The following is a 25,402-nucleotide window of genomic DNA, read 5'->3' as shown; positions in this document are numbered from 1 at the left end:
GTGGTCGGTCCGCCCAGCCAACAACAACAGGCAGCATGTTCTGGATTAGAAGGTCATCACTGCAGACACCGCAGCCCACACTGGTACCTTCCTACGCGCCGCGAAACGGGGCGCACGCCGAGCACCGGGGCTTATGGGTAGGAAATGACCCCTGTACTTAAACTGCGGAGGAGGAGGAGGAGGGAGGGTGTGAAGGATGGGAAGGGGCAAGAAAAGAAGGAAAAAAGGAAAGGGGAGAGTAGGAGGGAAAAGGCGGGAGAAAATGGGAAGTGTAGGGAGAAGGGAGAGAATAGGGAAGTGGAAGAAGAGGAAGAGGAGAGAGAGGAAGTGGAGGGGGAAGAAGGAGAAGATAGAAGGGAGATGAGTGAAAAGAGGGGGAAATGGAAAGAGAAGGAAAAGAGCGGGAGACAAGGAGGTGAAAAGAGGTGAAAGGAGAAGAGGGAGTGGTATAGAAGGAGGGAAAGGATAAAGTGCGGGAAGATGAGTCATAAGTGCAGAGAGGAAAGGAGTGATTGAGGATGAGGAGAAAAGGAGTGGATGAAGGGGGGGGGTGAAGAAGGGATTAAATAGATGAAGAGGAAAGGAAGAGACAGAGGGAGAGGAGAAGGGAAGGAAGAAGAGGTGAGAGAATAAAGGATTCAAAATAAACTCAAACCCACTGAGTGACCCTCTAAATGTGGGATCTCTGTATATCCAGAGAAAAAGGCGGTTACACTCTTGATGACTCTGCTGTGTTGAAAGGTGAAAGGTGAAAGGTGAAAGGTGAAAGGTCACCTCTGGTTCGGGGTCGTCGTCGTCGAAGTCGTTGTAGGTGCTGTGGTCGGGGTTGTTGGCTTTGTCCAGCAGCTCTATGGCCAGCGTCCTGCTGAGGGGCTGGGACACAAACGGGTGCTGGGAGACAGACAGGAGACACAGCCAATCAAAGGAGGTTTACAGATGAGTCAGAGCCTATCAGAGGAGGCTTAAGGAGGTATCAGTACCAAAACAGAGGAAGCTTAAAAATGTACCAGCCTATCGGAGGAGGTTTAAAGATATATCAGCCTTTCAGAGAAGGGTTTAAGATGCATCAGCCTATCAGAGGAGGTTTAAAGATATATCAGCCTTTCAGAGAAGGGTTTAAGATGCATCAGCCTATCAGAGGAGGTTTCAAGATGAATTAGTCTGTCAGAGGAGTTTTAAAAATGTATCAACTTATCAGAAGAGGTTTAAAAATATACCAGCCTATCAGAGGAGGATTAAAGATAAATCAGCCTATCAGAGGAGGTTTAAAGATAAATCAGCCTATCAGAGAAGGCTTTAAGATATATCAGCCAATCAGATGATGGTTTAAGAGGTTTCAAGATGTATCAGCCCATCAGACAAGGGTTTAAAGATGTGTCAGCCTATCAGGTGATAGTTTAAGATGCACCAGAGCCTATCAAAAGAGTTTTAAAGGTGTATCAGCCTATCATGTAAAGATCTGATTCCTCAACCAGTAAGTCACAAAACTATGGAAATGTATGTAAAAACATCTTCTTCGAGATGAAAATGTATTCGTTAGGCTGTGATGATGTCAGCCATGTCGACATTTGAATATCTGATTATATTTAGCCGCCTCGACTTTCAACAGGATGTGAAATGGTAGCAGCTAATACCTTAGTGCCGTTAACACCATACTAACAGACTGATAGCATCATTAGTGATTTATCTCTACTGTGGAAATAGCCTAATGGGCAGTGAGCATCTATAAATGGACAGACGGGGGCCAGTCGCCCTGCTGAGAAAGAACTTCATTTCTCTTGGTTTTAAAAGAGCATTTTCGGTGTCAATTAAATGCGAGTTAGAAGCCTTTCCACCAATAAACACTTCTGATGTGGTGCTGCATGTTGTTTCACTGCTCACCTGCAGCAGTTTCTCAGCTGTGGGCCTCTTCTTTGGGTTCTTGGTCAGGGATAGTTTGACAAAATGGTGGAAGTTATTTGTCCTGTTATGCAAAAGAGAAAGACGGAGCAGAGACAGAGATTAAAGAAGTGTTTTGTAAGGCATTGACACAAGTGAGACAAGAGATTACACAAAATTGGGTGGATCTTGTGAAACTGAAAATCTTGGAAATTGTGAAAAATCGAGAGTAACAGAGACAGAAAGACATTGATAGACAGCGTGAAGTCTTACCACTTGACTTTATCTTTCAACTTGGGAGGCTGGAAATTACTCTTTGTCATCAAGAACAAAGCCCTGAGGGGAAGAGAGGGGCGGGGATTAAACCTCAGCATCTACTACAACAGTCTTCCCACAGCAGAGTGATGCTAGTCTTCGGTAAGAAAGTCTCTCACACACCGAGCAGCCACACTGACAAGGCCACAGCAGAAGTGCCAGCTCTTCAAACCCACCTCTCTCTATTATTTAGTACTTTATACAGAACGTGTTGGAGGCTTTTTACTTCATAAAAGGATGCGTCGCAAGCTTTGCACACCAGACGGAGCTTCAAGCTGAAACAGCCTCTCTCTCACACACACACACACACAAAACACACACACACTCTTACTTCACGGGGTACAAGCCAAACCTTCTGTTCTGCTATTTTAATTGTGAGGAACTGCCAAGGTATCAAGGTGGGGCGACTGGACAAATAAACCAGGGATCAGTGATGGATTTCCCTTGCCAGTTTTTGACCGATTTAAATTATTGATCATTTAAAATGTAGCCTAGGGCGAGACACTCAAATAGGAAAGCACACAGAGGGCTAAAAATGATGGAAAAATGGATTTAATATTTATTTTGAGCCAGGCTAAACGCAGCAGACATTTCCCAGAGCCTTCCTCAGTGTCTTGTGCTACTGCTTCCTACTGGGGAATGCAACGCCACCTCCAAAAGTCAATCTTCAATTCGATATAGAGGGGTCACAGTCTGGAATCCATTTTCTTATTTAGCAGATTCATCTCCCTCCATAAATGTATTTAAAAGAAAAATAAAAGAGGTTTAGATTTCAGACAGCTTTGATCGCTTACCTAATATCCTGGAGATTTATATGATTTATTAATATTTGTTGCACCAGTTTACTAATTGCTATTATGCAACTACATTTCAGTAATTGTATTTTCATTATTGTAACTACTTAAAATAAACTTTCAATGTTTGTAAATTAATTAGTATAACCTTAGTAGTGATAGAAGCTCATCTTGGGCTTTTTGCCTTTCTTTCTTTGGTAATTCTGTTTTTTTTAGTATGTGCAACAAAACTAAACTAAACTTCATACTTGTTCAGCGTGGGTTTTTTTTTAGTGTGAGTACATATACTATAATTTGAAATGTAAAAATGGCCTTTCCTTGCCCATTCAAACGCTGTGTTTCTGTTCTAATTCCACCCTGCCATCGTGATCAGGGATATGTGTGCGAGGGTATGTTGAATGGTTGACAGAAAAATGTACATTACTGTCCAGCCCTAACAGGTATCACACACACACACACACACACACACACACACACTCCAATACCTCATGGGGTGCAGGTCGAACATGGGTGGCTGCAGTTCTGCCAGCTCTATTGCAGTGATGCCCACAGCCCAGATATCACACAGCTGGTTGTAACCGCCTTTCCTCTCCACCGCTGCTACTTCTGGAGCCATCCTACAGACAGAGAGAGAGAGGGAGAGAGAGACAGAGAGAGAGAGAGAGAGAGAGAGAGAGAGAGCAAGAGCGAGAGAGAGACAAAAGGGGAACAGAGGCAGGCCATAAACAGAGAGAAAAAGAAAGGGGAAAGGGGAAATGTGTGTTCACTTTGCCAACTAATCAATCAGGTAATTAAACAATCACATGCAAGAACACAACTTGCCCCAGTATTTCACTTGGGCTGGAGCAACAGTAGTAATGTACAGAGTCACCACTATGACTCTCAATAACAAAGAAGGAGCGCCTCCATGGCCCAGAAATGCTATTCCTTCCTGGTTTGTTAATGTTTTCCTAAAGGGGCAAACAGTCTGGTTTCCACTGCAGTCGGCCTGAAAACCACCAGCTAATGCGATGAATGTGTTAAAACAAGTTGCAAAACACATTCTGGTGTATTTCTGTAGAGTGACCCACTTATAAAATTCCCTGATATTGCCTGCGACTTCCCCAGAGAGTTTATCAAATTCCCTGACTTTCCCTGACCAGCGGGAAGCCTCTCGCATGCAGCAGAAAGTAGGACTTCTGCATCAGTACATCATACGCACCAGTATGGAGTCCCAATGAAAGACTTCCTCTTGGCTAGAGTCGCTGTGATCTGGGCTGATACACCAAAGTCAGCTGGGGAGAGAGAGAGAGAGAGAGAGAAAGAAAGAAAGAATGAAGGGTGAAGAACAGGAGGAAAGAAGAGAAGAAGCAAGAATGGGAATAATAGAGGGGAAGGAGTTCGAGCAAGGTTAAAAGAGAGGGAGTATAGACAGAAAGAAAAAACAAAATGAAGGAGAGGGATAACAGAAATCAATATAAGAGAGGAGAACAGGAGAGAGGGAAGGAGAGAAAAAGAGAGCAAGTGAGTAAATGAGGCCATTCAGACTCAGTCTTTTGAAGCAGAAGGTAATTGCGGAGGGCTTGTGTGTTCCTCTCACCTAGTTTAACATAGCCGTTGTCTGTCAGGAGGATGTTGGCTCCCTGTCAAAGACCGACACGCCATGCATCATTATCCAGCACAATAAATTACCATTCGAGTCAATTCAAATTCATTTAGCAGCACAAGTTCGGCACAAAGTGCTTTACCACTCATGTTTGGCTGAATCGACCTAGCCGCAGCTATGAATTAATAATAATTTTCCAGTCAAACACCAGCGGCTGTCTCACCATAATAATTTGGGGACCCATTTTAATCTTCTCACCACTCAACCCAGTCTCTGAGTTTGGGCTTGATAATTGAAAGCTAGCCTGACACTGTATTTATGTCACAGCCACAAAACAACAAACAGACATATTCCATATAGTGTTTCCAGGCTCACCTTGATGTCTCTGTGCATTTTGCCTTTGTTATGTAGATAGTATAAACCCTGAAAACAGAATCACATAGCAAGAGGTGCTGTTATTGGCACTCACAGCAAAACAATGAAAAAACATGTAATGAAAACTTGACAGGGAACTGAAAAACAGAATGAAAAAATAAATGGCAAGGTAAGGCAAGGCAATTTTATTTATATAGCACCATTCAGACACAAGGCAATTCAAAGTGCTTTACAAGGGCATAGAAATACATTGAGACGACACTAAGATTGCATTTAAAGGACATTAAAAGCAAGAAGACAAAAATACATTAAAATTGCATTTAAAAGACAATAAAAACAAAAACAAGCAAATTAATAGTTCAAGATTAAAAAGAAGTTGCGTATTTAATTTATTGGAAAGCCACAGTGAACAATAATGTTTTAAGCCCTGATTTAAATAAGCTGACAGTTTTAGCAGACCTCAGGTATTCAGGATGTTAAAATATTTATCAAAAGAAGTGTCGTCTCAACTCGAATTGCTCGTGTCAGAGTTTAGACACGTTTTTGGGGTATTGGCACGTTGGTGAACTTACCAATTAAGTGATGAAAACCAAAATCATCCATGTGTCCCTGGTAGATCATTGGCTCTGGTGTTCCATGCTAACACTTTAGCATTCACTATGTTGAGTGATAGTAGGCGACTAGCATTATCTCAAAAGTGAGGAAATGAGAACTTGTAGCAGCTCTAAGGCTAAATGGAAAGTAATCTTTAATGATATGCAGCTAAGTCGGTCAGTGTTGTGTAGGAGATTGGTAAAATTGACACAAATGTAAAAATCAATGCACAGCGGACAAATATGCGGCTGCTCACCTGAAATTGTTCCAAAAATAAACCTGGCTACATCAGCTATGTTGAATGAAAGATATTTCCTTTTTAAAACGTTTGAATCTGCAGGCCATAAAATAAAAATAACTTTTTTTTATAACTGAAAGGTAAGTCTTCTTACTTTTTTAATGCTAGTCGCCTACTGTCACTCAGCATAGTGAATGCTAAAGTGTTAGCATGGAGCACCAGAGCCAATGATCTACCAGGGACACATGGATGACTTGGGTGTCTGTGTTCTCATCACTTAACAGGTAAACTGACCAAAAGGCCAATCTCTCAAAAACTGGAATATTCATTTAACTTCACCCATTCACTCCCATGCATTAACCGACATAGAAACACAGCAACACACACAGATTTATACTATGCACATTACCTGCATGGTCTCCCGTGACATGTAGGCTATCTGCGACTCTGACAAAGGTCCAGTTACTAGAGAAATGAAAGGAGGGAGAAGGAGAGGGAGAGAAGGAGAGAAGGAGAAAGAGAGAGAGAGAGAGAGAGAGAGAGAGAGAGAGAGAGAGACAGAAGAGAGGAAAAAGGTAAAACCCAACATTGAAGGAACAAGAGTAAAGATTTTAAAAGCAATCCAACACTGCCAAATTCAAAACTTGTGTGTGAGGGTGTGTGTGTCTGTGTTTCTGCCTTGTGTGTGTGTGTGTGTGTGTGTGTGACTGCTGGGGTGTGTGCTGATGAAGTGTGTGTGTGTGTGTTTGTCTTACCGTGATAGATGTCCTGCAGAGAGCCTCCTCCACAGTACTCCATACTGATCCACAGCTTATCTCTCCTACAGACACACACCAAGAATACAGTCAGTACAACACACACACACACACACACACACACACACACACACACACACACACACACACACACACACACACACACACACACACCACCTCTCACAAACATAATCTCCCTCTCTCACATTATCTTTCTCTCACACAAACAAACCCTCTCTTTTACTTTCTCACAAACATCTCCTTTACTCTCTCCCTCTCACACACACACACACATACAGTGAAATACTGTAGGTACGAAACAACTCCCAACTTACTCTTTCTGCACACACACACACACACACACACAGACACACTTTAATAACACAATGACAATGACTTTGTTATACTTGTAACAGTGAGAAAACACCCCAATACACACACACACACACTCTTACCGGAGATAGCTGCCGAAATAGGCTACGATGTTGGAGTGTTTACAGTCCTTCATCATTATAATCTCCTGCTGGACGACGGCAAAGTCCTCACCTAGAGTACACACACACACACACACACACACAGTATTATGGTGGTAAACTGGTATCTTATATGCTGGACATGGTATTTGTCTCTTGTTCAATAGATTATATAATCAGTGAATTTAACAGAGCAGAGAAACACGACAGAAAAGAGGGTGTGGTGGTGTGTGTGTGTGTGTGTGTGTGTGTGTGTGTGTGTGTGTGTGTGTGTGTTTGGAGGGTGTGGCTAAGCGATGGAAGAATCATACATTTGACTATACTGGCTGAGAATATTACAGATCCTTAATAGTATATACAGTCTATCCTTGGTGGGGGGGAGTAATGTGCAGTGTGGCGCTGTGTTTCCAGACTTTTTCCAAACTTCCCAAGTACTTTTTTGTCCTTTTCCACACTTAAATGGAGTAATGGAAGACGGAAAACAGCAGAAAGGAAGGAAAGGGAAAAAAATAATAATGTGGGACAAGGGAGAGATGGGTCGGAGGGAAAGAAGCAGCGAGGCAAAACCGAGAGAGGGAAAAGAAAGAGGGAGGGTGAGAAGAAGTGAGAGAGAGAGAGGGGGAGGAAAGGAAAGATGAACTGAGAGTTTAGAGAGCAAAGGAAAGCAGAGGGGAAAAGATGAAGGACCAGAGAGAGAGAGGAAAGAGAAGAAGGGAGGGTGAGAGAGGGATAGAGGGATAGAGAGAGAGATAGGGAGGAAGAGAAAGCAAGTTAGAGTGAGATAAAGAGATAGAAATAAAAGAAAAGAAAGAGAGAGAGAGAACTCACCAGGTTCCAGTTTGATGACTTTGATAGCAGCCAGCTCTCCTGTGTTAACGTTACGAGCCTGAGGGAGAGAGAGAGAGAGAGAGAGAGAGAGAGAGAGAGAGAGAGAGAGAGAGAGAGAGAGAGAGAGAGATGTCAGGCAAGTATTTACTGTTATCTACTGTTTTGGCAATATTGTTCATGCAACATTAATCTAGATAGAGCACACTCCAACTGAAATTTCAGTTTAAGGGAGTAAATCAACTTCCTGAACATACAGAAAAATGTAAACAAAAACAAAAACACAAAAGGAATGGCAGGCATGTAGGATGTTTCTGGAAGTCATGGTGGACAGACACTCTGCAGACATTTCACAGCCGCCAAATCTACTTTTGAACTGTCATACATACAATGACATTAAACCATAAAAAATGCCAAGCCTACATCATTATTTATTCAACTAATGCATTTCCATCACTATTTAATGCATCATTTCTTCATGGATAATAAAAAAAAAAAAAAATCTTTTTTTTTTGCGATATTGAGGACATTTTATAAAGGTTCCCCTTTTGGGTCCTGATGTAAAATTCCATTACTTTTCCAATTTCCATGACTTTCCATAATCAAGTCAGCAGCGCGCTTCCATGAACTAAAATTTTATTCCTTCCTGATTCGTTAATGTTGTTTTTCTGAAAGAGTGAACAGTCTGTTATCCAGTACAGTTGGGCTGGAAACCACCAGCTAATGCAAAGAATGTGTGCAACAAGTTGTAAAACACATTCTGGTAAAATTCCTCTAAAGTGACGCATTCGTAAAATTCCCCGACTTCTCCAGAGAATTTATCAAATTCCCTGCCATTCCCTGTATGAAATACAACCTCTCTGAATTCCATGATATTCCAGAAATTCCATGACCAGTGGGAAGACGTTTCATCCCATTTTGTTGTTTGCATTCAACTATTTTCTATCCCATTTTGTTGTTTCCATTCAGCTTTTCTAATTCATTTCAAAATATCATAATTCATTCACAACTTCACATAACAAAATACTTGAGTGGAAAGTCAGCTAGAGAGAGAGAGGGAGAGAGAGACACAGAAAGAGAGTCACAGAGAGAGAGAGAGAGAGACACACAGAGAGAGAGAAGAGAGAGAGAGAGAGAGAGAGAGAGAGAGAGAGAGAGAGAGAGAGAGAGACAGAAAGAGAGACACAGAGAGAGAGACAGAGAGAGAGAGAGAGAAAGAGAGAGAGAGAAAGAGAGACACAGAGAGAGAGGGAGACAGAAAGAGAGACAGAGAGAGAGAGTGGAGAGAGAGACTGAGAGACAGAGAGAGAGAGAGAGAGAGAGAGAGAGAGAGAGGAATGTATGGACTGCAACAGGAAATCAAGCCTGTTTTTCCTGTATTCCTCAAAAGCTGACATTTGTCGAAAAGCAGGAGGGGTTACAAGACACTGAGGCCGGCTTCTATAAATAGTGAGCTGTATTTACATTTAGCAGCAGGGTGGGAGAGGAATTATATATGAAATATACATGAATAAAAGATGGCCTTTCAGAGCAGAGATGAATCGCTGGCTTCTCTCAGTCTGAAAGTGTGTGAGTATGACTGTGTGTGTGTGTGTGTGAGAGAGAGAGAGAGAGAGAGAGAGAAAGAGATCTGACAGACAGAGTGGCAGCTGAGGTAAAAGCAAAAAGTGTGACATTCAAAGTCGTCCTTTTATCATAAAAAAATGTTTTTGTTTTTTTTTACAATACAAAGATTCAGTTTTAACACCAAGAGCAGGCAATTCTATGGTTTCACTGTTTCCAGCCTCCATGAAGACAGAGACAGACAGAGAGACAGACACACCCTTATCTACCCCGATCCTGGCTGCAGTCTCCCCAGCATATTTATCCAACATTAGGAGAGGAAAGTCGTGACATTTAACAGTCTGGTCTGTTCACTTCAGTGGGAACATGTCACATAGTGGAGGTTAGAAGTTTTTATTCTGGCTCCTCAGTTTACCAAACATCTATCAGAGTGGATTCTCTTTCAAATTCAAAAAACTTAAAAATAAAATAAAACTATAAGACTGTTTTCCGGGAGGTAAAAGTAGTGGGAGTTCATTTCACGGGGACTTCCAAGTGAATTGATCCCAACCCTGACAACCATAGAGAAGAGAGGCGAAGAAGTAATAATAGTAACACTTGATTTACAGGTGAACTCTGGGAAATGCAGTGCAGAAACACCACATCAATGAGCGCTTTGCACCAAAGATGGAGACAAAATAAAAAAAACAAAGATTTCAAGGATTGCCACTGTAACAACCGCTACCGCAGTATAATGGCAGCGACAATAACTCATCGTCAACATTCAAGCTTGTAAAAATAAGTTGTCAGTTGGGTCTTACAAGAAGACCGAGTTTGTTCTTGGTATTTTCTTCAAGAGAAGAGCGAGACCGAGAGAGAAAGAGAGAGAGAGGCAAACCCAAACCAAAACAAAGCTGTGGTGGGAGGGAGGAGAGACAAAGAGAAAAGACGAGAGAAGAAGAGAAGAGGAGAAGAGAGGAGAGACAGTGTGTCTTCAGTCAGCAGACAGACCAGAGATGAGTCATAGCGCTCAGTGCCAGTGTTGGTGGCAACAAGGCAGAGCCTGACTGGACTTGACTGACTGGCTGTTCTGACTGACTGACTGACTGACTGACTGTTCTGGCTGTTCTGACTGACTGTTCTGACTGAAAGCAGACAGAGCGTCCTGTACCCGGGGGTCACAGGTTTGATCCCCGATGGCCCCAAGAGTCACTGGACTGGGTTAGCTTGCTGGTGAAAACAAAACTACATCATTCATTCAACAAGGCAACAGTAAACAAGTTGTCCCCCCATGAATGACGCAGTCCCCCTCTGGGCCAATCAGAAACTAATATGCCACCTCGCTTTGACATTCAAATCGTAGCTCTGCTTTGGGCCAACCAGTGTAAGTCTTGTTAAGATGCATCACTCCTGCACATCTTATCAAAAGCCAATCGGTTTTGTCTGTGATATTGCACAACACACAGATGAATGAGCGAACACACAAACAAAGTGCCCCACCTAAGCTCTGAGTGGCAATGCACAATGCACTTTTTACATTAATTTGCACATTAATAGCAATAGCTTGCCTTACAGTTAAAAATTCTACTTTTTATTCTATTTATTTTTATCTGGTATAGTAGTTGTAGTGTAGTGTAGTATAGTAGTTGTATAGTATAGTACTTGTAGATGTATAGTTTATAATAGTTGTAGTGTAGTTTTTGTGTATATATATATATATATGTATATATATATTTTGTAATTTCGTGTTCTGACTTTTTACCTACCTCATTGCGTGTGTTTTTCGTCATTTATGTGAATTGCTGCTGCAACACTGTAATCTCCTTTTGGGGATAAATAAAGTACTCTATCTATCTATCTATCTATCTATCTATCTATCTATCCATCTATCCATCTATCCATCCATCCATCTATCTAATCGATGTAATTTTAAAAATGTAGCAATGTGAGAGTGGAGAGAACAAAATGTTTTTAAAAATTGATCAGGAATGTCTGAGTTATCTCGTATGATGATGATGATAAAACAAACAAACAGATGGTTTTAATGTTGGTGATACAGGAATTGAAGTTTATTCTACACTCACTGTAAGACACTCTGGAGAGGAGCGGCAACTCAACAGCTAAAATGCAAATGAGCGTCTACTGACTGGTGACATCACTACTACATCAACAGCCTGGCTGTTTGCTGACCAGCTGGCTGACTGGTTGAGGCCTGAATGACTGAAGTGTTTGGCTGCTGAAACAGAGGAGGAGGAGGAGAAGTCAGATTAAGATGACAGAGTAGATGCTGTGCTGCAGGGACTTGGAAGAATTTCCCCAGAACAAAAAAAAATAAATAAATAAAAAAAACAGTAAAAGAAATACCAAGTGACAAATGTTTGAAGAAATGTGTGTTTTCCCCTCAAAGCCTAAGTTCTCCATGTTGTTTCCATGCAGCGTGAGGCCAGATCAGCATGTGGGCTCACACTGCACAGCAATGGAGAAGCTTAGGTCACACATCAGCCATTAACACCTCCATTAGAGATATGTGTGTGTGTGTGTACAAACTGTGAGGTAATCTATTTGAAATTGCACCCAGAGAGAAAGAGAACAGGAAGGAAGAGATGAGGCAAGAGAGCTCCTCCCTCTCTCTCTCTCTCTCTCTCTCTTTCATACACACACACACACACCTGTCTGCAGACTTGTTAGGACATACGTAGCATTAACAGGTCTAACTAATCTTCAGTGATAGTCAGACATGCTAGTAGACCTAGCCGCCTAAATGCTATCCCAAACAGTGACATCATCATTTCACTGAGAGTGTGTGTGTGTGTGTGTGTGTGTGTCTGAGCGGTCATTTGAGCTCTATTTTAAGTTGGGACTGAAAGATCGAGGAATGATTATAATTAACATGGTCCTGTGTGTGTGTGTGTGTGTGTGTGTGTGTGTGTGTGTGTGTGTGTGTGTGTGTGTGTGTGTGTGTGTGTGTGTGTGTGTGGTATACTCAGTATATGGCCAGCTCAATGGAGGAGCAGTGAGGCATTTCACTCTCTCCTCTCTCTCTGACCGAGAAAAAAAAAAACATGAGTAGCACACCATGCTCATCACCCATAACCCCCCTCTGCTTGGGCTGTTAACCTGCAGCTGGTTATGAAACAAAACAGAGATGTAATACTTCCATTCATTTCCAGTAGGAGACTCATGTTTTCCTTTTTTGTGTTTTGGTGTTGCTCATCACATCTCACTGTAATATCCACAAGTTGCAGGACTAGCTCGTATTTACTGCAAACCCAAGTAGGTTGCTAGGCGATTATTCAATATTATCGCATATCGTCTTTCAGTGGAATCATATGGTGATGACATGGTGATTTTTGGGATATCATGACACACAATTCTGCTGTCCAAACTGATGATAACAACCAAATTTTATTTAAAAACTCTGACAAAATGGAGGTATGAAACATTTTAAAGGAATATTATTTAGAAATTTCAGTTTCATTTGACATCACAGCTAACATTGCCATTGTGTTCAGTGGGATGAATATTAATTTGAATATTTAACAAGTGATTTTGCATACGTGACACATATTGTGTTATCGATATAAAAAAAAACAACAACAACAATGTATGATTATCGTGATCCAATATGACATGAATGTGGCATAAGGGCCGGCACCAGAATTCAAACCTGGGTGTTTCCTGCTGTGAGCCAACTGAATTTTAGTTATTTTTCTTACTTGCTTGTCACATTGGAGGGGGAAATGGCTTGTTAGCATTGAGAGCATTCCTCACTGAAAGCAAGAGTGGCATAATGAGCCTCAAGTTTGCAACTAGTCGCACCCCATGGTTTCTTGGTTTCATGGTTCCAATGAGAAATGCTAAGAAAGCTAACAAGCCGTCTCAGCAGCAGTGGACAGAAGAAGCAGAATCTCTTCACCCCAATGTGACGAGTGTCTGGGGGGGAAAAATAGCCAAATAAAATAAAAAAAACGTCTCTGATTTTGGGGATGACAGCTGGTGCTTTCAGAAGATATTTACGAACATTTTGAGAAATGAGTATTAGTAGACTAATGTGAATATGATGGAGAAGCAGGTCGAGGCTTTCACTGTTCATTTCACTCTGGAACACTAGAGTGAAAACAGTCAAATAAGTTCAGAAAACTGTAGAACTGTGAACAATAACTGTAATAGAGTTTAAGACCAGGGAAACCATGATATTACGATAACCAAAATCACAGAGGATCTCTAGTCTGATATCACAATATTGATATTATATCGATATATATCGCCCAGCTCTCGGGCATTTGATTCAGGGACTAACTCAGGCAAGGTCAGAGTTCACTCCCCGCTTATTTACTTCAGTCTTCTAGCTCTCCCCCGTCCTCTTCCTCCCCATCCTCTTCCTCTCACCATAACCGCTGCATATTCAGAGTCAGAATCGCTTTACTTGGTCGATATTTTACATAGTAGCACAGTACATACGCACACACAGTGAGCGCAAGGGTGCAAAACATACAATAGACAGTAGGCTACACATATCATGGTGCAAATGTACATTCCTCATTCAATTACTATGTCCATTCCTGTGGCATGGAATACACTTTAGCTGCAGCGGTACAAGAGGTATGGCGAGTCTCCAGCAGTGGAAACTGAATAAGAGCAGATTCATGAATTAGCCTAAACTATGAGCTTAATTCAATCTCCTTTCCATCTTAATTCAATCTCCTGTCCAGTCACACCCGTCCCGCACCTGTATTTTATCTACTACTTTTATCTACTCTTGATGGGGAAGCAGGGTGTCCTGGTTTTCAGTTGCACCGTCCCGTGACCAGAGGGTCTCACCTCACGTTTGATCTCCACAACAGACAATGTGTCAAGCAACAGTATGTCTATTCAAACTGACTTCAAGGAAGATATTGAACCTCAACCTGATAACTTTATCTAAATCACTCTGAGCGTCAACTACATGCAGAGCTGCACCAGTTTTGCTAAAATGATAATTCGGGTTATTTTGCTGGATACTGTAATCACAATTATTAATCTTATTGATTTGAGGAACAAAAGTACTCCACTTTTTGTATCTTATATCAACATCTTGACTACTTACTACAGTGGATACTTGGTAAATGATATTAAAGCTGCCCTAGGCAAGATTTTTATGTAAAAATACACCTGTCTTAAATCACAAACTGCGGCTGCAACAGAAGTGTGTCCCATCCCCCTAACTGAGATGCTGTAGATTCATCCCCATTTGCCCAAATTAAATTCTGGTGCCGATACAGTCGCTGGTGACGGCATCAAAGACATGTATGTTAGGGTTAATACTCCTGTCAGTGCCCCTGACCAAGGCACTGGCAAAAGAACTGGAGTTGGTCCCTGGGCGCTGTACTGCGGCTGCCCACTGCTCCTAGTGTGTGTATAAGATGGGTCAAATGCGTCAAAAGTTCAGAGAAAGCTGGACTCACCAACGACGGCTAAAACCCTTCACCACCTCCACCAGACACTAAGAAGAAGGTATGCAGGTTACTGACATAACCCATGCATGATTTATGGGTGATGAAGTCCTTCAAACTGTCAAAAACATAAACCGTCATCTCTCACGGGGCTGCTGTAGTGCAGCTTTAAATGTTACAATTATTATCTTAAATCACAATTTACAGTTACATGATTGTGTGGCCCTAGCTAGATTCCTAAAATGAAAATTTAAATGTGGTGAGGAAGGCAAAAAAGCAGAAAAAAGGGCAGTAAAACTGATCTTCCATTAGTTAATGAATAGGTATTGTATGCCAATAAACCCTAAAATCCTCAAATTAATCCCAAAACCCCCACATCAATGGCTCTCTTGACCCATTCTCTCACCTCCACTCCTCTCATAGTGTCATATGTTTATCCAGACAAACTCTCCTGCTGAACTTTCCACTGTAATTCCTATCTCACGCTCACTTACCAGCTCTGTCTCTTGACAATTTTCAACCCTTATTTGAACAGACGAGCTGACTAATAGCGCATTCTCATTTACAGCAATTGCCTGGGGGCAGGGGGTGAGCTACTTGCAGGGGGAGGAGAGTTTCACAATCACACACACACACACACAAACAAGCCATGTGGGAGCTGCCCAGCACAACCACAGTCTTCTGCTGCTGGCTGCTGAGCCGCTCCACTGCAGTAGCTGGAGGTTAAGGGCCTCGCTTGGGGCGACTACTTCCACAGCAGCTAGTTATGCACTTTCCCCCGCCGAGATTTTCCCAGGCGATTTGAGGTTTTGGAACAGGCGTCCTTCCAGTCAGCAGCACGCTTCTCTAACCTTTAAGCTAACTAAATGCATTAAGCTGTGACAAGCACTCACTCTGTCAAGTCTCTCTCTCTGCCTTCTTGTCCTCCCTTCTCAAGAAATTTACCATTTGCTTCTTTCCTGCTCATTTCATGACTGTGCATTTCCCAATTTGCATACGCATTGTTTAATTATGTCACTACCATCCAGGAAATTTCAGTAGTTAAAAACTTCTTCAACAGGTAGGCCTAGTGTCAGCAGAGATATCTGATTGATCAAAGACACGTTCCAACTGCCATGCTTTACTGGAGTCTATGCCAACAAGCAATTTATCTCATTTTCAATCTTTTATCCTTATGTATATGCTGCTTTGAAACATTTTTTAATTACTACAACTGTTGGCAACCCACAAGTTTGTTCTTCCCTGTGATTTTGGGTACTTTTGGTACTGCAACAGAATTCCCTCACAGATATTTTTACAATTTTCTACAACCATCCTGACACAATAAACTGCTTGCATGAATCAGACGATTACACAACAAAGTAGTACAATGAAATTGCGTTCGCAGCTCCCTGAGATTGATGCACAACAAGTAAATTACATAAAATAAATTTTAAAAAACAGTGGGAAAAGTGTATTGTCAACTTAAGAGTTGTTAATTTAAAAATGTTTAAAACTTAAAAGCAGTTAGTTCAAAAATGTGTTTGCTTTCGCCTATGCCAATGGTTCTCAAACTTTACTTTCACTTTAGGCAACTTTATATACTTTGATATTTCACTAAAAATGATTCCAAATGAGAATGTATAACAACAACTACTCTAATCATAGGTGTTAATCTCACCACTATTATCTTCCCATGCACAGAGAGTTATACAATTCAGTGCAGGACAAGCTCAGTCTTGACGGCTGCAGCTCAGTTAGAACAGACACATGGCCCAGGGAGCAGAACAGGTGAGGTGAGAAGCTGGATGCAGTGAACTGATTTTAACTAGTGCACCTGTCTTTTAACAAAACACAACACACACACTTACTCATGCAAACATCAAGAAATGCACACACACACACACACACTCCACAACAGTCCCAAAACTCTAAAGGCCACTTAAATTTAGCAGAGCAGCTTTTCTTTTCAGTACACAGCAAAAAACATTCACCTTGACAAGCCATTTAATCCTGTATTCAGTATTAAAACCTTTCCTTTATTAAATGATAGGGTTTGCCAATTGTAATATAATAGCACTTTCCAATACAAATCAAGGAAATTCTTGAAATAAGTGGAGCTGCAGTGGAAACTATTAAAATGAATGCCAACGGCACAAGATAATTTCACTTGTGTCCAATGCAGTTTCACTTATTTCAAGAACTTTGTCTTGAAACGAGGCAGATGATCCCATTTGTTTCACAACAATGTGACCTGATTCAAGAAAAGTCTTGAAAGAAGGTTGAGATGCACTGAAACATGGGGGGGGGGGGGTGTTATGATTGTATTTGAGATTTGAACTGGTTTTGAGGAAAAATTGGACTTTAAGACTGAAGATAAAAGCCACAAAGTATGTTAGGTCAATACTACAGTTATTGTATTGTTAATTCATTGGTGGTACGAATGGTGCGGTGTTTGATTGGTGCTGCTCATGTTTATGTATTATGAAAACTATTATTACCAATGAAGAAGAAGTATTTCATAACAATGTTCAGAACAGACATGAAAGACAGAAAGTAATTGTATATGCATCTCCTCCAAGTTGTATGTTCTCTGTATTATGTGCGTTGAATAAAAAATCAGTTCGAAAAAAAAAAAAAGACTGAAGATAAGAATAAATAACTTGAGATGGATATCTTTTGCATTGTGAGAGATTATGAACACTTATGAACTGGTTTCCTCTGGTTATCATAGTGTACTGCATGTCACTGCATGTCTGTCACTCTTCAAAAACACACACAAGAGTCATGTGATAGGATTGGATCACTGGATCAACTAATGCTGCAGGTTGAAGGTTTGTGTACTCATGTTACAAACTGTTCCATTTCTAAATGTTCAAAGTTATTATCGCAAATGATGTTTAATAAGATATAAGAATATGATCGCCTCTCTCTCCACAGCAGCCACATTTAGTGTTGACCTGTGAAGTCACATAACACACACTTCACACACTCCTGCTACACTGACCCACCCCAACAATGTGTGTGTATGTGTGTGTGTGTGAGAGAGAGAGAGAGAGAGAGAGAGAGAGAGAGAAAGAGAGAGATCATCTGGGCGACGTGTTCGTACACTCAGAACACACACACAGTTCAGTTTTCTTTGGCTTCTTCAGAAAGTCCGCAGTACTTCCTCCTGCTCTGCACAGTATGCCTTGTACACAGTACACACACACACATACACACACACACACACAGAGTTCTGTACTGAAGCACGCTGCCTCTGCCAGCCGGTCAGCGTAACCCCAGAAGAAATCCTGAGGTTTCAGAAAAATCCTACAGCACTGCACCTGGGCTTGAGCAAAGCTAAATTATTCACATTTACATACATTTTATATTTTAAGGATTTAGCTGATTCTCTTATCCAGAGAGACTCACAGTAGAATAAGCTTAACTTCCTGTATCACCAACATTACAAGCCACCACAGCGCCCAGACAGGAGATATGACAAATATTCCTGTCTCTCTTGATTGTTCATGTAAATGTTTTTCCAGAAGTATTCAACCTGTATTAAAGTACTGTATTATGTCGCTCAGGCTTGATTGGTGCACTCCCAGCTCTATCACATGAGCACACAATCTCAAAATAGGATTTGACACTTAGGCTGTAATGGTTCCAAGATTTATTCAACTAATTCAGTACCAGAGTTTCACTCTGCCTGAGGTGCTCCAAACAAGCCTCGCTGAAAAGTTATCCCATCCTAGTTGCATGTTCATAAAGCAGATTTTTGTTTTATTGACAATTATTACCGTGGCAGAGGGCAATATTGCCCATCACCATTGACTAAAAAAGTTGCCATTGCCAGTCACAGCCTGGTTACTCAAATTATGGGTTGGTAATGTAAATGAGGCCAGGCCTATTTCTGGTGTGGCAACATAATTTCACCATACCAACTCCTCAGCTGAAGCCTGTAGCGCTGTCATGAAACCTACATTTCAATACTGCTTCAATGACGTGTAGGACTGAATTCAATATTGACCTTAATAAACATTTCAGGATATATCGCATCGTGAGATAAGCATATCGTCCCATCCCTAATACTTTGACCAAAGGTGTTCTGCAGGCTGAAACACCACGTAACTGTCCCCTGCAGAGGGCGTATACATGTGCAGATGGCATGCAGACTGGAATAGTTATAAGGAGGAGGAGGACTGGAACAGACAGAGCGTCGGCCTGGCTCTCGACGGTGAACTGTAGCAGTCAAGAGTCAAACAACTAAAAACACGGCAACAGCATCAAACGGTCCAGCAGGTCTTGAACTGAAGCCCAGTTCACCTACACTGGCTGATGAACTGGTGAACTGCCAAGAGCCAAATACGGCACTATTTGGCTTACAGGGACGACAAAGACGGACACCCAGCCGACATCAAAACCCAATGTGAAGGAGCTGCTACAGAGCGTCAAAGTCCAGTGTGTAACATGCTGCTCTGTGGTGCTTTGTTTGTTTACTGTGGCATCGCAGTGAAATTGACGTTTTAGATATTAAAGCTCCCATATTATTCAGTTTTCATGATTTTGTTTTTAAATCTATAGCTCAGGGTAAGTTTAATGGTCTTTGTGATGGTTTGCAAATACATGCATTTTAGTTAAAAGTTGAACTGAATTAGTCATAGTGAATGAATGTGAATCTTACCATTATTATGATTGATGTGATGATCTGCCAATAATAATATCTGACTCCCACTGCCTCTCCAGCAATCAACAAAGCATCATCACTGTTTTTGAATTTACTGTTTTAACCTCAATACTCCTGTCATTATTTTATTATCTTCATTTATTTATTATCATCATGATTGTACAAATTGTTTTATATATTTGTGCTTTCTTTCTCCCTTAGTTGTTGTGAAGTGTCTTTGCGTGTCATGTAAAGCGCTCCATCAACAAAATGTATTATTATTAAGTCCTCATAATACTGGACCCTGATTGGCCGACACCAGCAGCTCCTCTAATTCAAACGAGGTCTGCTGATTGGAATTAGTCTGAAACTGTCTGGAAAGTGCAATAAGTTTAGATTTAACCACTCCATCTTTGATCATATATGTATTAGAATTCCCTATAACATGGGACCTTTAAACCTGGTATAGGCATTGAAGTTAAAATTCTGATGTCATGAAAACTGTACAAACCAAACTGTACGCCTCGCTGCCTGGATACACAGTGACTGAACACTGACTGTATGAATGCAGAGTGACAGGTTAAGAGTTATCATTATTACTGGTTCGTCTTGCTTTGTCCCCGTCCGTGACATTGTGTCAGTCATTACTGTGTGTAACTGTGAAAATTATCAATATCTCTGCAACAATGGCGCAGAGACAAATCCTTGTACAGTGGGTTTATTGTACTTGGCGAACAGAAACCCCGAGTGCCAGGACGGAGACTAGATTTCCCATTTGGGTCTGAGGCCAAGCGGGTTTAAGGTTTAAGGAACGTTTCTCTGCTTCGGAGGGTTTGTGACTGCAGGCTCAGGTCTGTATATCCAGCTTTAATGAGCAAACAACTGGAGGAACCGCCACAAAAACAGGATGGTTCTGGGCCACTTGCTTCAATTGTGACTCTACAGCCATCTGTGCGTGTGTGTATGTGTATGTGTGTGTGTGTGTGTGACGATACAGTCATCTGGGTTTGTGTTTGTGTGTGTGTGTGTGTATATGCTCCAGCTTTCTGCTCTACCGTCTTCCTCTGCTGGAGCAGTCTGAAACAATAGGACACACACACACACACACACACACACACACACTGAGGAAGTGTGGACCGCTGCATTCCAGGACCACGGCTGCCCAGCTGTGCCACACACACACACACACAGAGGTCTGGCCAGAGGAAATCGTTACCACCGCCACATTTATCACACTGTTAACTACATTGCGACAACATTGCATTCATCATGCATCCGATCAATATTAAACCCAGGTTAATCAGCAACTTCTTCTTCTTCAGATACTCCGCTGAAGGCCATGATAAACTGGTAACATTTTAAAGATATTATATAGGAAATGTTGCCTGCAAATGTGACCAAAAGTATTGTTTTACTGCATGTTTATTTCGGATGGCTACGCTCTGCGAATAGCCGTGTCCGTTTTTGGATATTTGGCTGTCTCCGCTGGCAACAGGCTCAAAAACAGCAAGAAGAAATAACTTTGCAGTGTTAACAGGCATAAAGAGAGAGACTGGTGGCGCTGCCTGCCAGTTAACTGTACTCCATAAGCACCCAGATGGCTGCTGTGTTTCTGCAGCCCGCTGTGCTATCTACATTGATTTGTCACATTAGCTGATCTCTATCCCCACTGTCTCTACTTCCTCAAACACGAGCTGCAAGCGTTGTCACCTTGAGAAGACGAGGCAGTCCTCCTATTTAGACAGCAGGAGGGACAGTTACATCATATCCTGTGTATTGGTAAATACATAGTGTGTGCCCATGTCATCTGAAGGTACAGTGAGCGAGGCCAGGCGTTAATGCAGTATCCCTGGAGCAGGTTTTCATGACTTTGGGCTGATATTTTGTGCTGATATTGGTCTTTTATTAAAGCTTTATCGGCCTAAATCACAAAGAGGGGCTGCAACATAGAAGAGCATCCCTTCCCCCATAATTGAGACGCTGTAGATTTGTTTTTTACTCAACAGCTTCAGCGGTGACAATCTGTAAAACCCACAGTGAAACCTGCCTCACCCTGCCTTAAGGAGCTGCTGACCAACACAAGAATTTCATTACTCTGGGCCTCAGCTGAGAGTTTTATGATCACTGGATGGTCTGAATGCTGTAAAAATCTGGGGGAAACACTGAATCCTTCAAATTTATTGGCAAGAAAATGGTCACATTTATAGATACTGAATATCAGCACAAAATATCAGCAGCTTCAATCAAAAAACACTGGGACCTGCCTTAGAATAAAACAGATATTGGTCAAACCCCACAATGCACCGTTGCTTGGGGATCAAAGCTGTGACTTTGTGAGGAGACCCGTCTCTCTATCCAGTGTTCACCCTCAGTCCTCAGTCCTACTTCACAGTTTCTAATAGAAACAGACAAGGAGGCGGGGCAACAAACAGGTGGAAAAACATGCTAGCAGGGCACACACTTGCTTCCTGCTTGCACATTCCTCTCCAAGCCGCACATTTTCAGATGGCAGGTGAACCAAAGACAAACACCGATGAGGACCGTCCTACAGCCAAGAGGAAGCAGGTTCGAGCTCCACAACACCCATGACCAAAAGCCCTGCCTACTCACTTATTGGTCACTTTGGGACCAATAAGAACATCAGCTACATGCTCAACTTGTAGTTTGCATAATATCAGCCTCATCAGAGTTTACATATCTGGAGGCCTCTGCTGTCAGCAAACTGTAAAATGGCAAGAATTTATAGTTGTAATGCTGCCATGCATAAATAGATTCACTGGTAGCTGCACTAAGAGGTTAGCTGTACCCTGCAAGTGCCTGTTCAGTAAATCTGTATCAGCTAAACCTGCTCTTTACTCCTTACATTAGTTTTTTTTTTTTTTTACAGGTATAGCGCACATTAATCAGCTGTGACCGCTCCTAGTAGCCACCGAGTTAGTTCTCAGCTGCCGGGGAGATTTTGGCAGGCCCATGTGTCTGGAACAAGGCAAAGATACTAAACTTAAATTAGAAACAAACAAGATTAGTCCTAGCAGGGATACAATATGGGAAACACAAAAAAAGGGAAGAGATAATGAGAGACAGCAGGAAATTTGCGATCTACTTTTGGAACTGACGGCAGCTAGCTGCGTGTCCAAGAGAGCCTGAAATCTCTCACATCTCTGGTTTTTTAGGCTATTTATTTGGCTCTGTAATTACCACAACGGGCCTGGAGGTTAACCAAACACCATCAAGTCCCATTAAACTGTTTAATGAATTCCCAGTCTGCCAAATGCCTCTCCCTCACATAGCAGTGAAATTAAATTCCACGACAGAGTGACTGCTGCACACACAACTACAGAGCTGGGAGCGTGGACGGCTAACTTCGTACAGCCCGACACTGTACACAGTTCACATGCAAATCAACAGGATAAACCTGATCTAGCATGATAACCACAGAACCATCCCACATAAATCAGTTACAATAATATTCCTATAAGGCCTTATGTGTCTGTGATGTTCAATAGTGAGTTAATAGTGATCTTATGATACTTACATTTATTTTTATCTCCTATGGTATGAGTATAATATTCTTCAGTTATGTCTGTGGTACTCAATTGTGAATTTATAGTGACCTTATTGTGCTTTATGGCATTTCTGTGTATCTCCCAATGTATTACTATAGGATTTTGTGATATATTGTTGTGCTAGCTGCATGATATGTGACAGTCTTGTTGTGTTTTTCTTCTGTATTTTACTAAAATGCATTATATGATTCCTATAGTTGTTTTGAGAAGGGGTAAAATGAGTGATACCCAATGACATTATGACATTAAGTTGGGTTGTAATTCAGGAATTGCCTTTCCTTGGCTGTATGCGCCCAGCACAGGGCCTTGGTAAACTATGTACCAAACATAACAGCTGTAAAGCAACAATAATCAGACAATAAACATGGTAACGAGAATCCCCCTTCACTAATAACTGCACAGATACTGCGTAGTGTTGTTTGCCACTGAACAACAACAACAAGGGGGGGTAAATATTACTGTTGTTGTCGTTGTAGCCCGCTGAGCCTGAGCGCTTTAGCCAAACTGGATTTCCAGGCAGGCAGGCAGCTGTCATTCTTCCCTGCCTCAGTGTTTCAAAGCAAAACAGAGACGGTTCAGCAAATTCACCGCCGGCTCCGAGATATTAACCGTTTAAATGAGAACCGAGTAGTGTTTCGTCGCTTCGGTTTGTGTCCCCGTGCTTGTAACAAGTCACTGCGTGTTGTCGTTTTGGTACAATGTTGCCACGAAACACAGCTACAGCCAGGTTAGCCGCTGGGTGCTAACCGTCAATGCGTCCGTTATCGGACAGCTAGTGGCTACACATCCATTATCGGACACGTCTCCGTCTGTCGTTTTTCTTTAACGTATTCACTGCAATATTTCGACGTCGACCTCCGACAACCAGTCAGACCACAGTGTGTAACCAGATACACCACAGCATAAGCCGATATTTGACACGACACACACTTATCTGTGAGTATAAAGTCAATTTGATGTCTGCTTTGGCGAAATCGGACAGATTCATCCGCCAAGCTAGCTAGGGCTTGGACGTTTACTGGTGATTTCTCGGCTCCTCAGCCTTGTATTAGAGGACAATGCTGTAACCAGATGCCCATCTTATCAGCAGACCGTTGGGGAAGACAGGCCAAAACAATAACAAACATAAAACATTAGCCGTGACCAGTCTTTTGCTGCGTGTCCGACAATGGAATCTGAGCAGCAGGTTTAATGCGCTGCATCCGATAATCGTCAATCACGCGAAAACGAGACGCGGGTTACATAAACAAACTGTGAATACATCATTTTGCAAATACTTTGACACCGTTTAGTCATGTTTTGTTTGCTGCGATTCCGACAAAATTGACAGGCTTACTGGAAAGCAAACGGGAAGGCTGAAATCTCGCCAGAGCTAGCTAGCTAACACCGTGTCCGATAATGGACCCCGCGCCGTTCTCCTCGCTGCAGTTTTACCTTGTACACATCTCCGTATGTGCCGCTTCCTATCCGCTGGATCAGCTCGAAATCCTCCTGCGGATTCCGCCGGGACAGGTCGACACTGGAGTTCATCATTTGACCTGCCGTTTGGGGTCCCGATCGCGCGCGGTAGACGGACACCAAAATGTGTGAAAACAAATGTTTAGGAAAAACATACGGCGTCAGAAAATCTCAGCCTGAGCCCACTGTAGCTCCAACATGGCTTCCACTGCGCAATGAGCATGCGCAATGTGCATCATGGCGTACCCTCCCCATGGAGCCTGAGCAGAGAGAGAGAGGGAGGGAGCTGCTGGAGAAAGTGATTGGTTTTCGTTTATTTACACTGTGATAAAACACAGAAGCAAAGTGATAAAAAACATTGTAAAGGAAAAAAAACATGAGAAATGAATCACCAATTTGTGCAGGTGAGATTAAAAAACCCCAACAGAAATCCATCACACCTAAATACCCTAAACAAGTAAAAAGTAGAGGCCAGAGCCATCCATAGCTGTACTCTGACAACAAAAAAGATATTGAGACCAGCTACAGTTTCCATGAAATAGACTGAGCAGGTGAATCCAGGCGAAAGTTATGATCTTCTATTGATTTGTCTTACTGGATCCGCGTCAGTCATGAAGAGGAGACAGATGAGTGGGAGGAGACCGGGTTAAAGGATTCCTGAGCCTTGAGAGGACTGAGATATGGATTGTGCAAAAAGGGGGTGCAGCTCAGTGTGAGGTGGGTGGATGTCTACTTTCCAACAAAGCACTTTTCCAAGTGGAGCTGGACAGCACCGAACCAGGACCAGCTCAAAGTGTCCATAAAATATCATTTATACATTTAATCAAAAGCACTATTCAGGGGCATCCTGGTGGCTCAGTGATCTAAGATGCACACCATTTGTTTTATTCCATTGTTCTTGTTTTATTTATTTGATTATCTTATCTGTGTTTCCTTTAAATG

General features: G+C 42.0%; 1 protein-coding gene across 1 annotated transcript in view; it reads right to left on the bottom strand.

Annotated features, from left to right (window-relative positions):
- The window catches only part of LOC139656302 (mitogen-activated protein kinase kinase kinase kinase 3-like), a 52,041-nt gene extending 27,416 nt beyond the window's left edge, over window positions 1–24,625 (bottom strand). The window contains exons 1-12 of the mRNA XM_071533836.1: window positions 24,437–24,625; window positions 7,836–7,893; window positions 6,990–7,080; window positions 6,535–6,599; window positions 6,189–6,244; window positions 4,948–4,995; window positions 4,567–4,609; window positions 4,189–4,261; window positions 3,473–3,604; window positions 2,152–2,214; window positions 1,882–1,963; window positions 775–891 (exon numbers count right to left, since the gene is read on the bottom strand). Coding sequence (XP_071389937.1) covers window positions 775–891; window positions 1,882–1,963; window positions 2,152–2,214; window positions 3,473–3,604; window positions 4,189–4,261; window positions 4,567–4,609; window positions 4,948–4,995; window positions 6,189–6,244; window positions 6,535–6,599; window positions 6,990–7,080; window positions 7,836–7,893; window positions 24,437–24,535 — 927 coding nt within the window. The 5' untranslated portion in view covers window positions 24,536–24,625. The remainder of the gene's footprint in view (window positions 1–774; window positions 892–1,881; window positions 1,964–2,151; window positions 2,215–3,472; window positions 3,605–4,188; window positions 4,262–4,566; window positions 4,610–4,947; window positions 4,996–6,188; window positions 6,245–6,534; window positions 6,600–6,989; window positions 7,081–7,835; window positions 7,894–24,436) is intronic.
- Window positions 24,626–25,402: the final 777 nt, after the last annotated feature.

The sequence above is a fragment of the Centroberyx affinis genome, unplaced genomic scaffold, assembly GCF_046629955.1.
Source record: "Centroberyx affinis isolate AG114_WGS23_722 - 3 ecotype Tasmania unplaced genomic scaffold, CSIRO-AGI_Caff_v1 ptg002439l_1, whole genome shotgun sequence".
Taxonomy (NCBI): domain Eukaryota; kingdom Metazoa; phylum Chordata; class Actinopteri; order Beryciformes; family Berycidae; genus Centroberyx; species Centroberyx affinis.
Note: the sequence above shows the minus strand (reverse complement) of the source record. Positions and strands in the feature narration are given on the sequence as shown.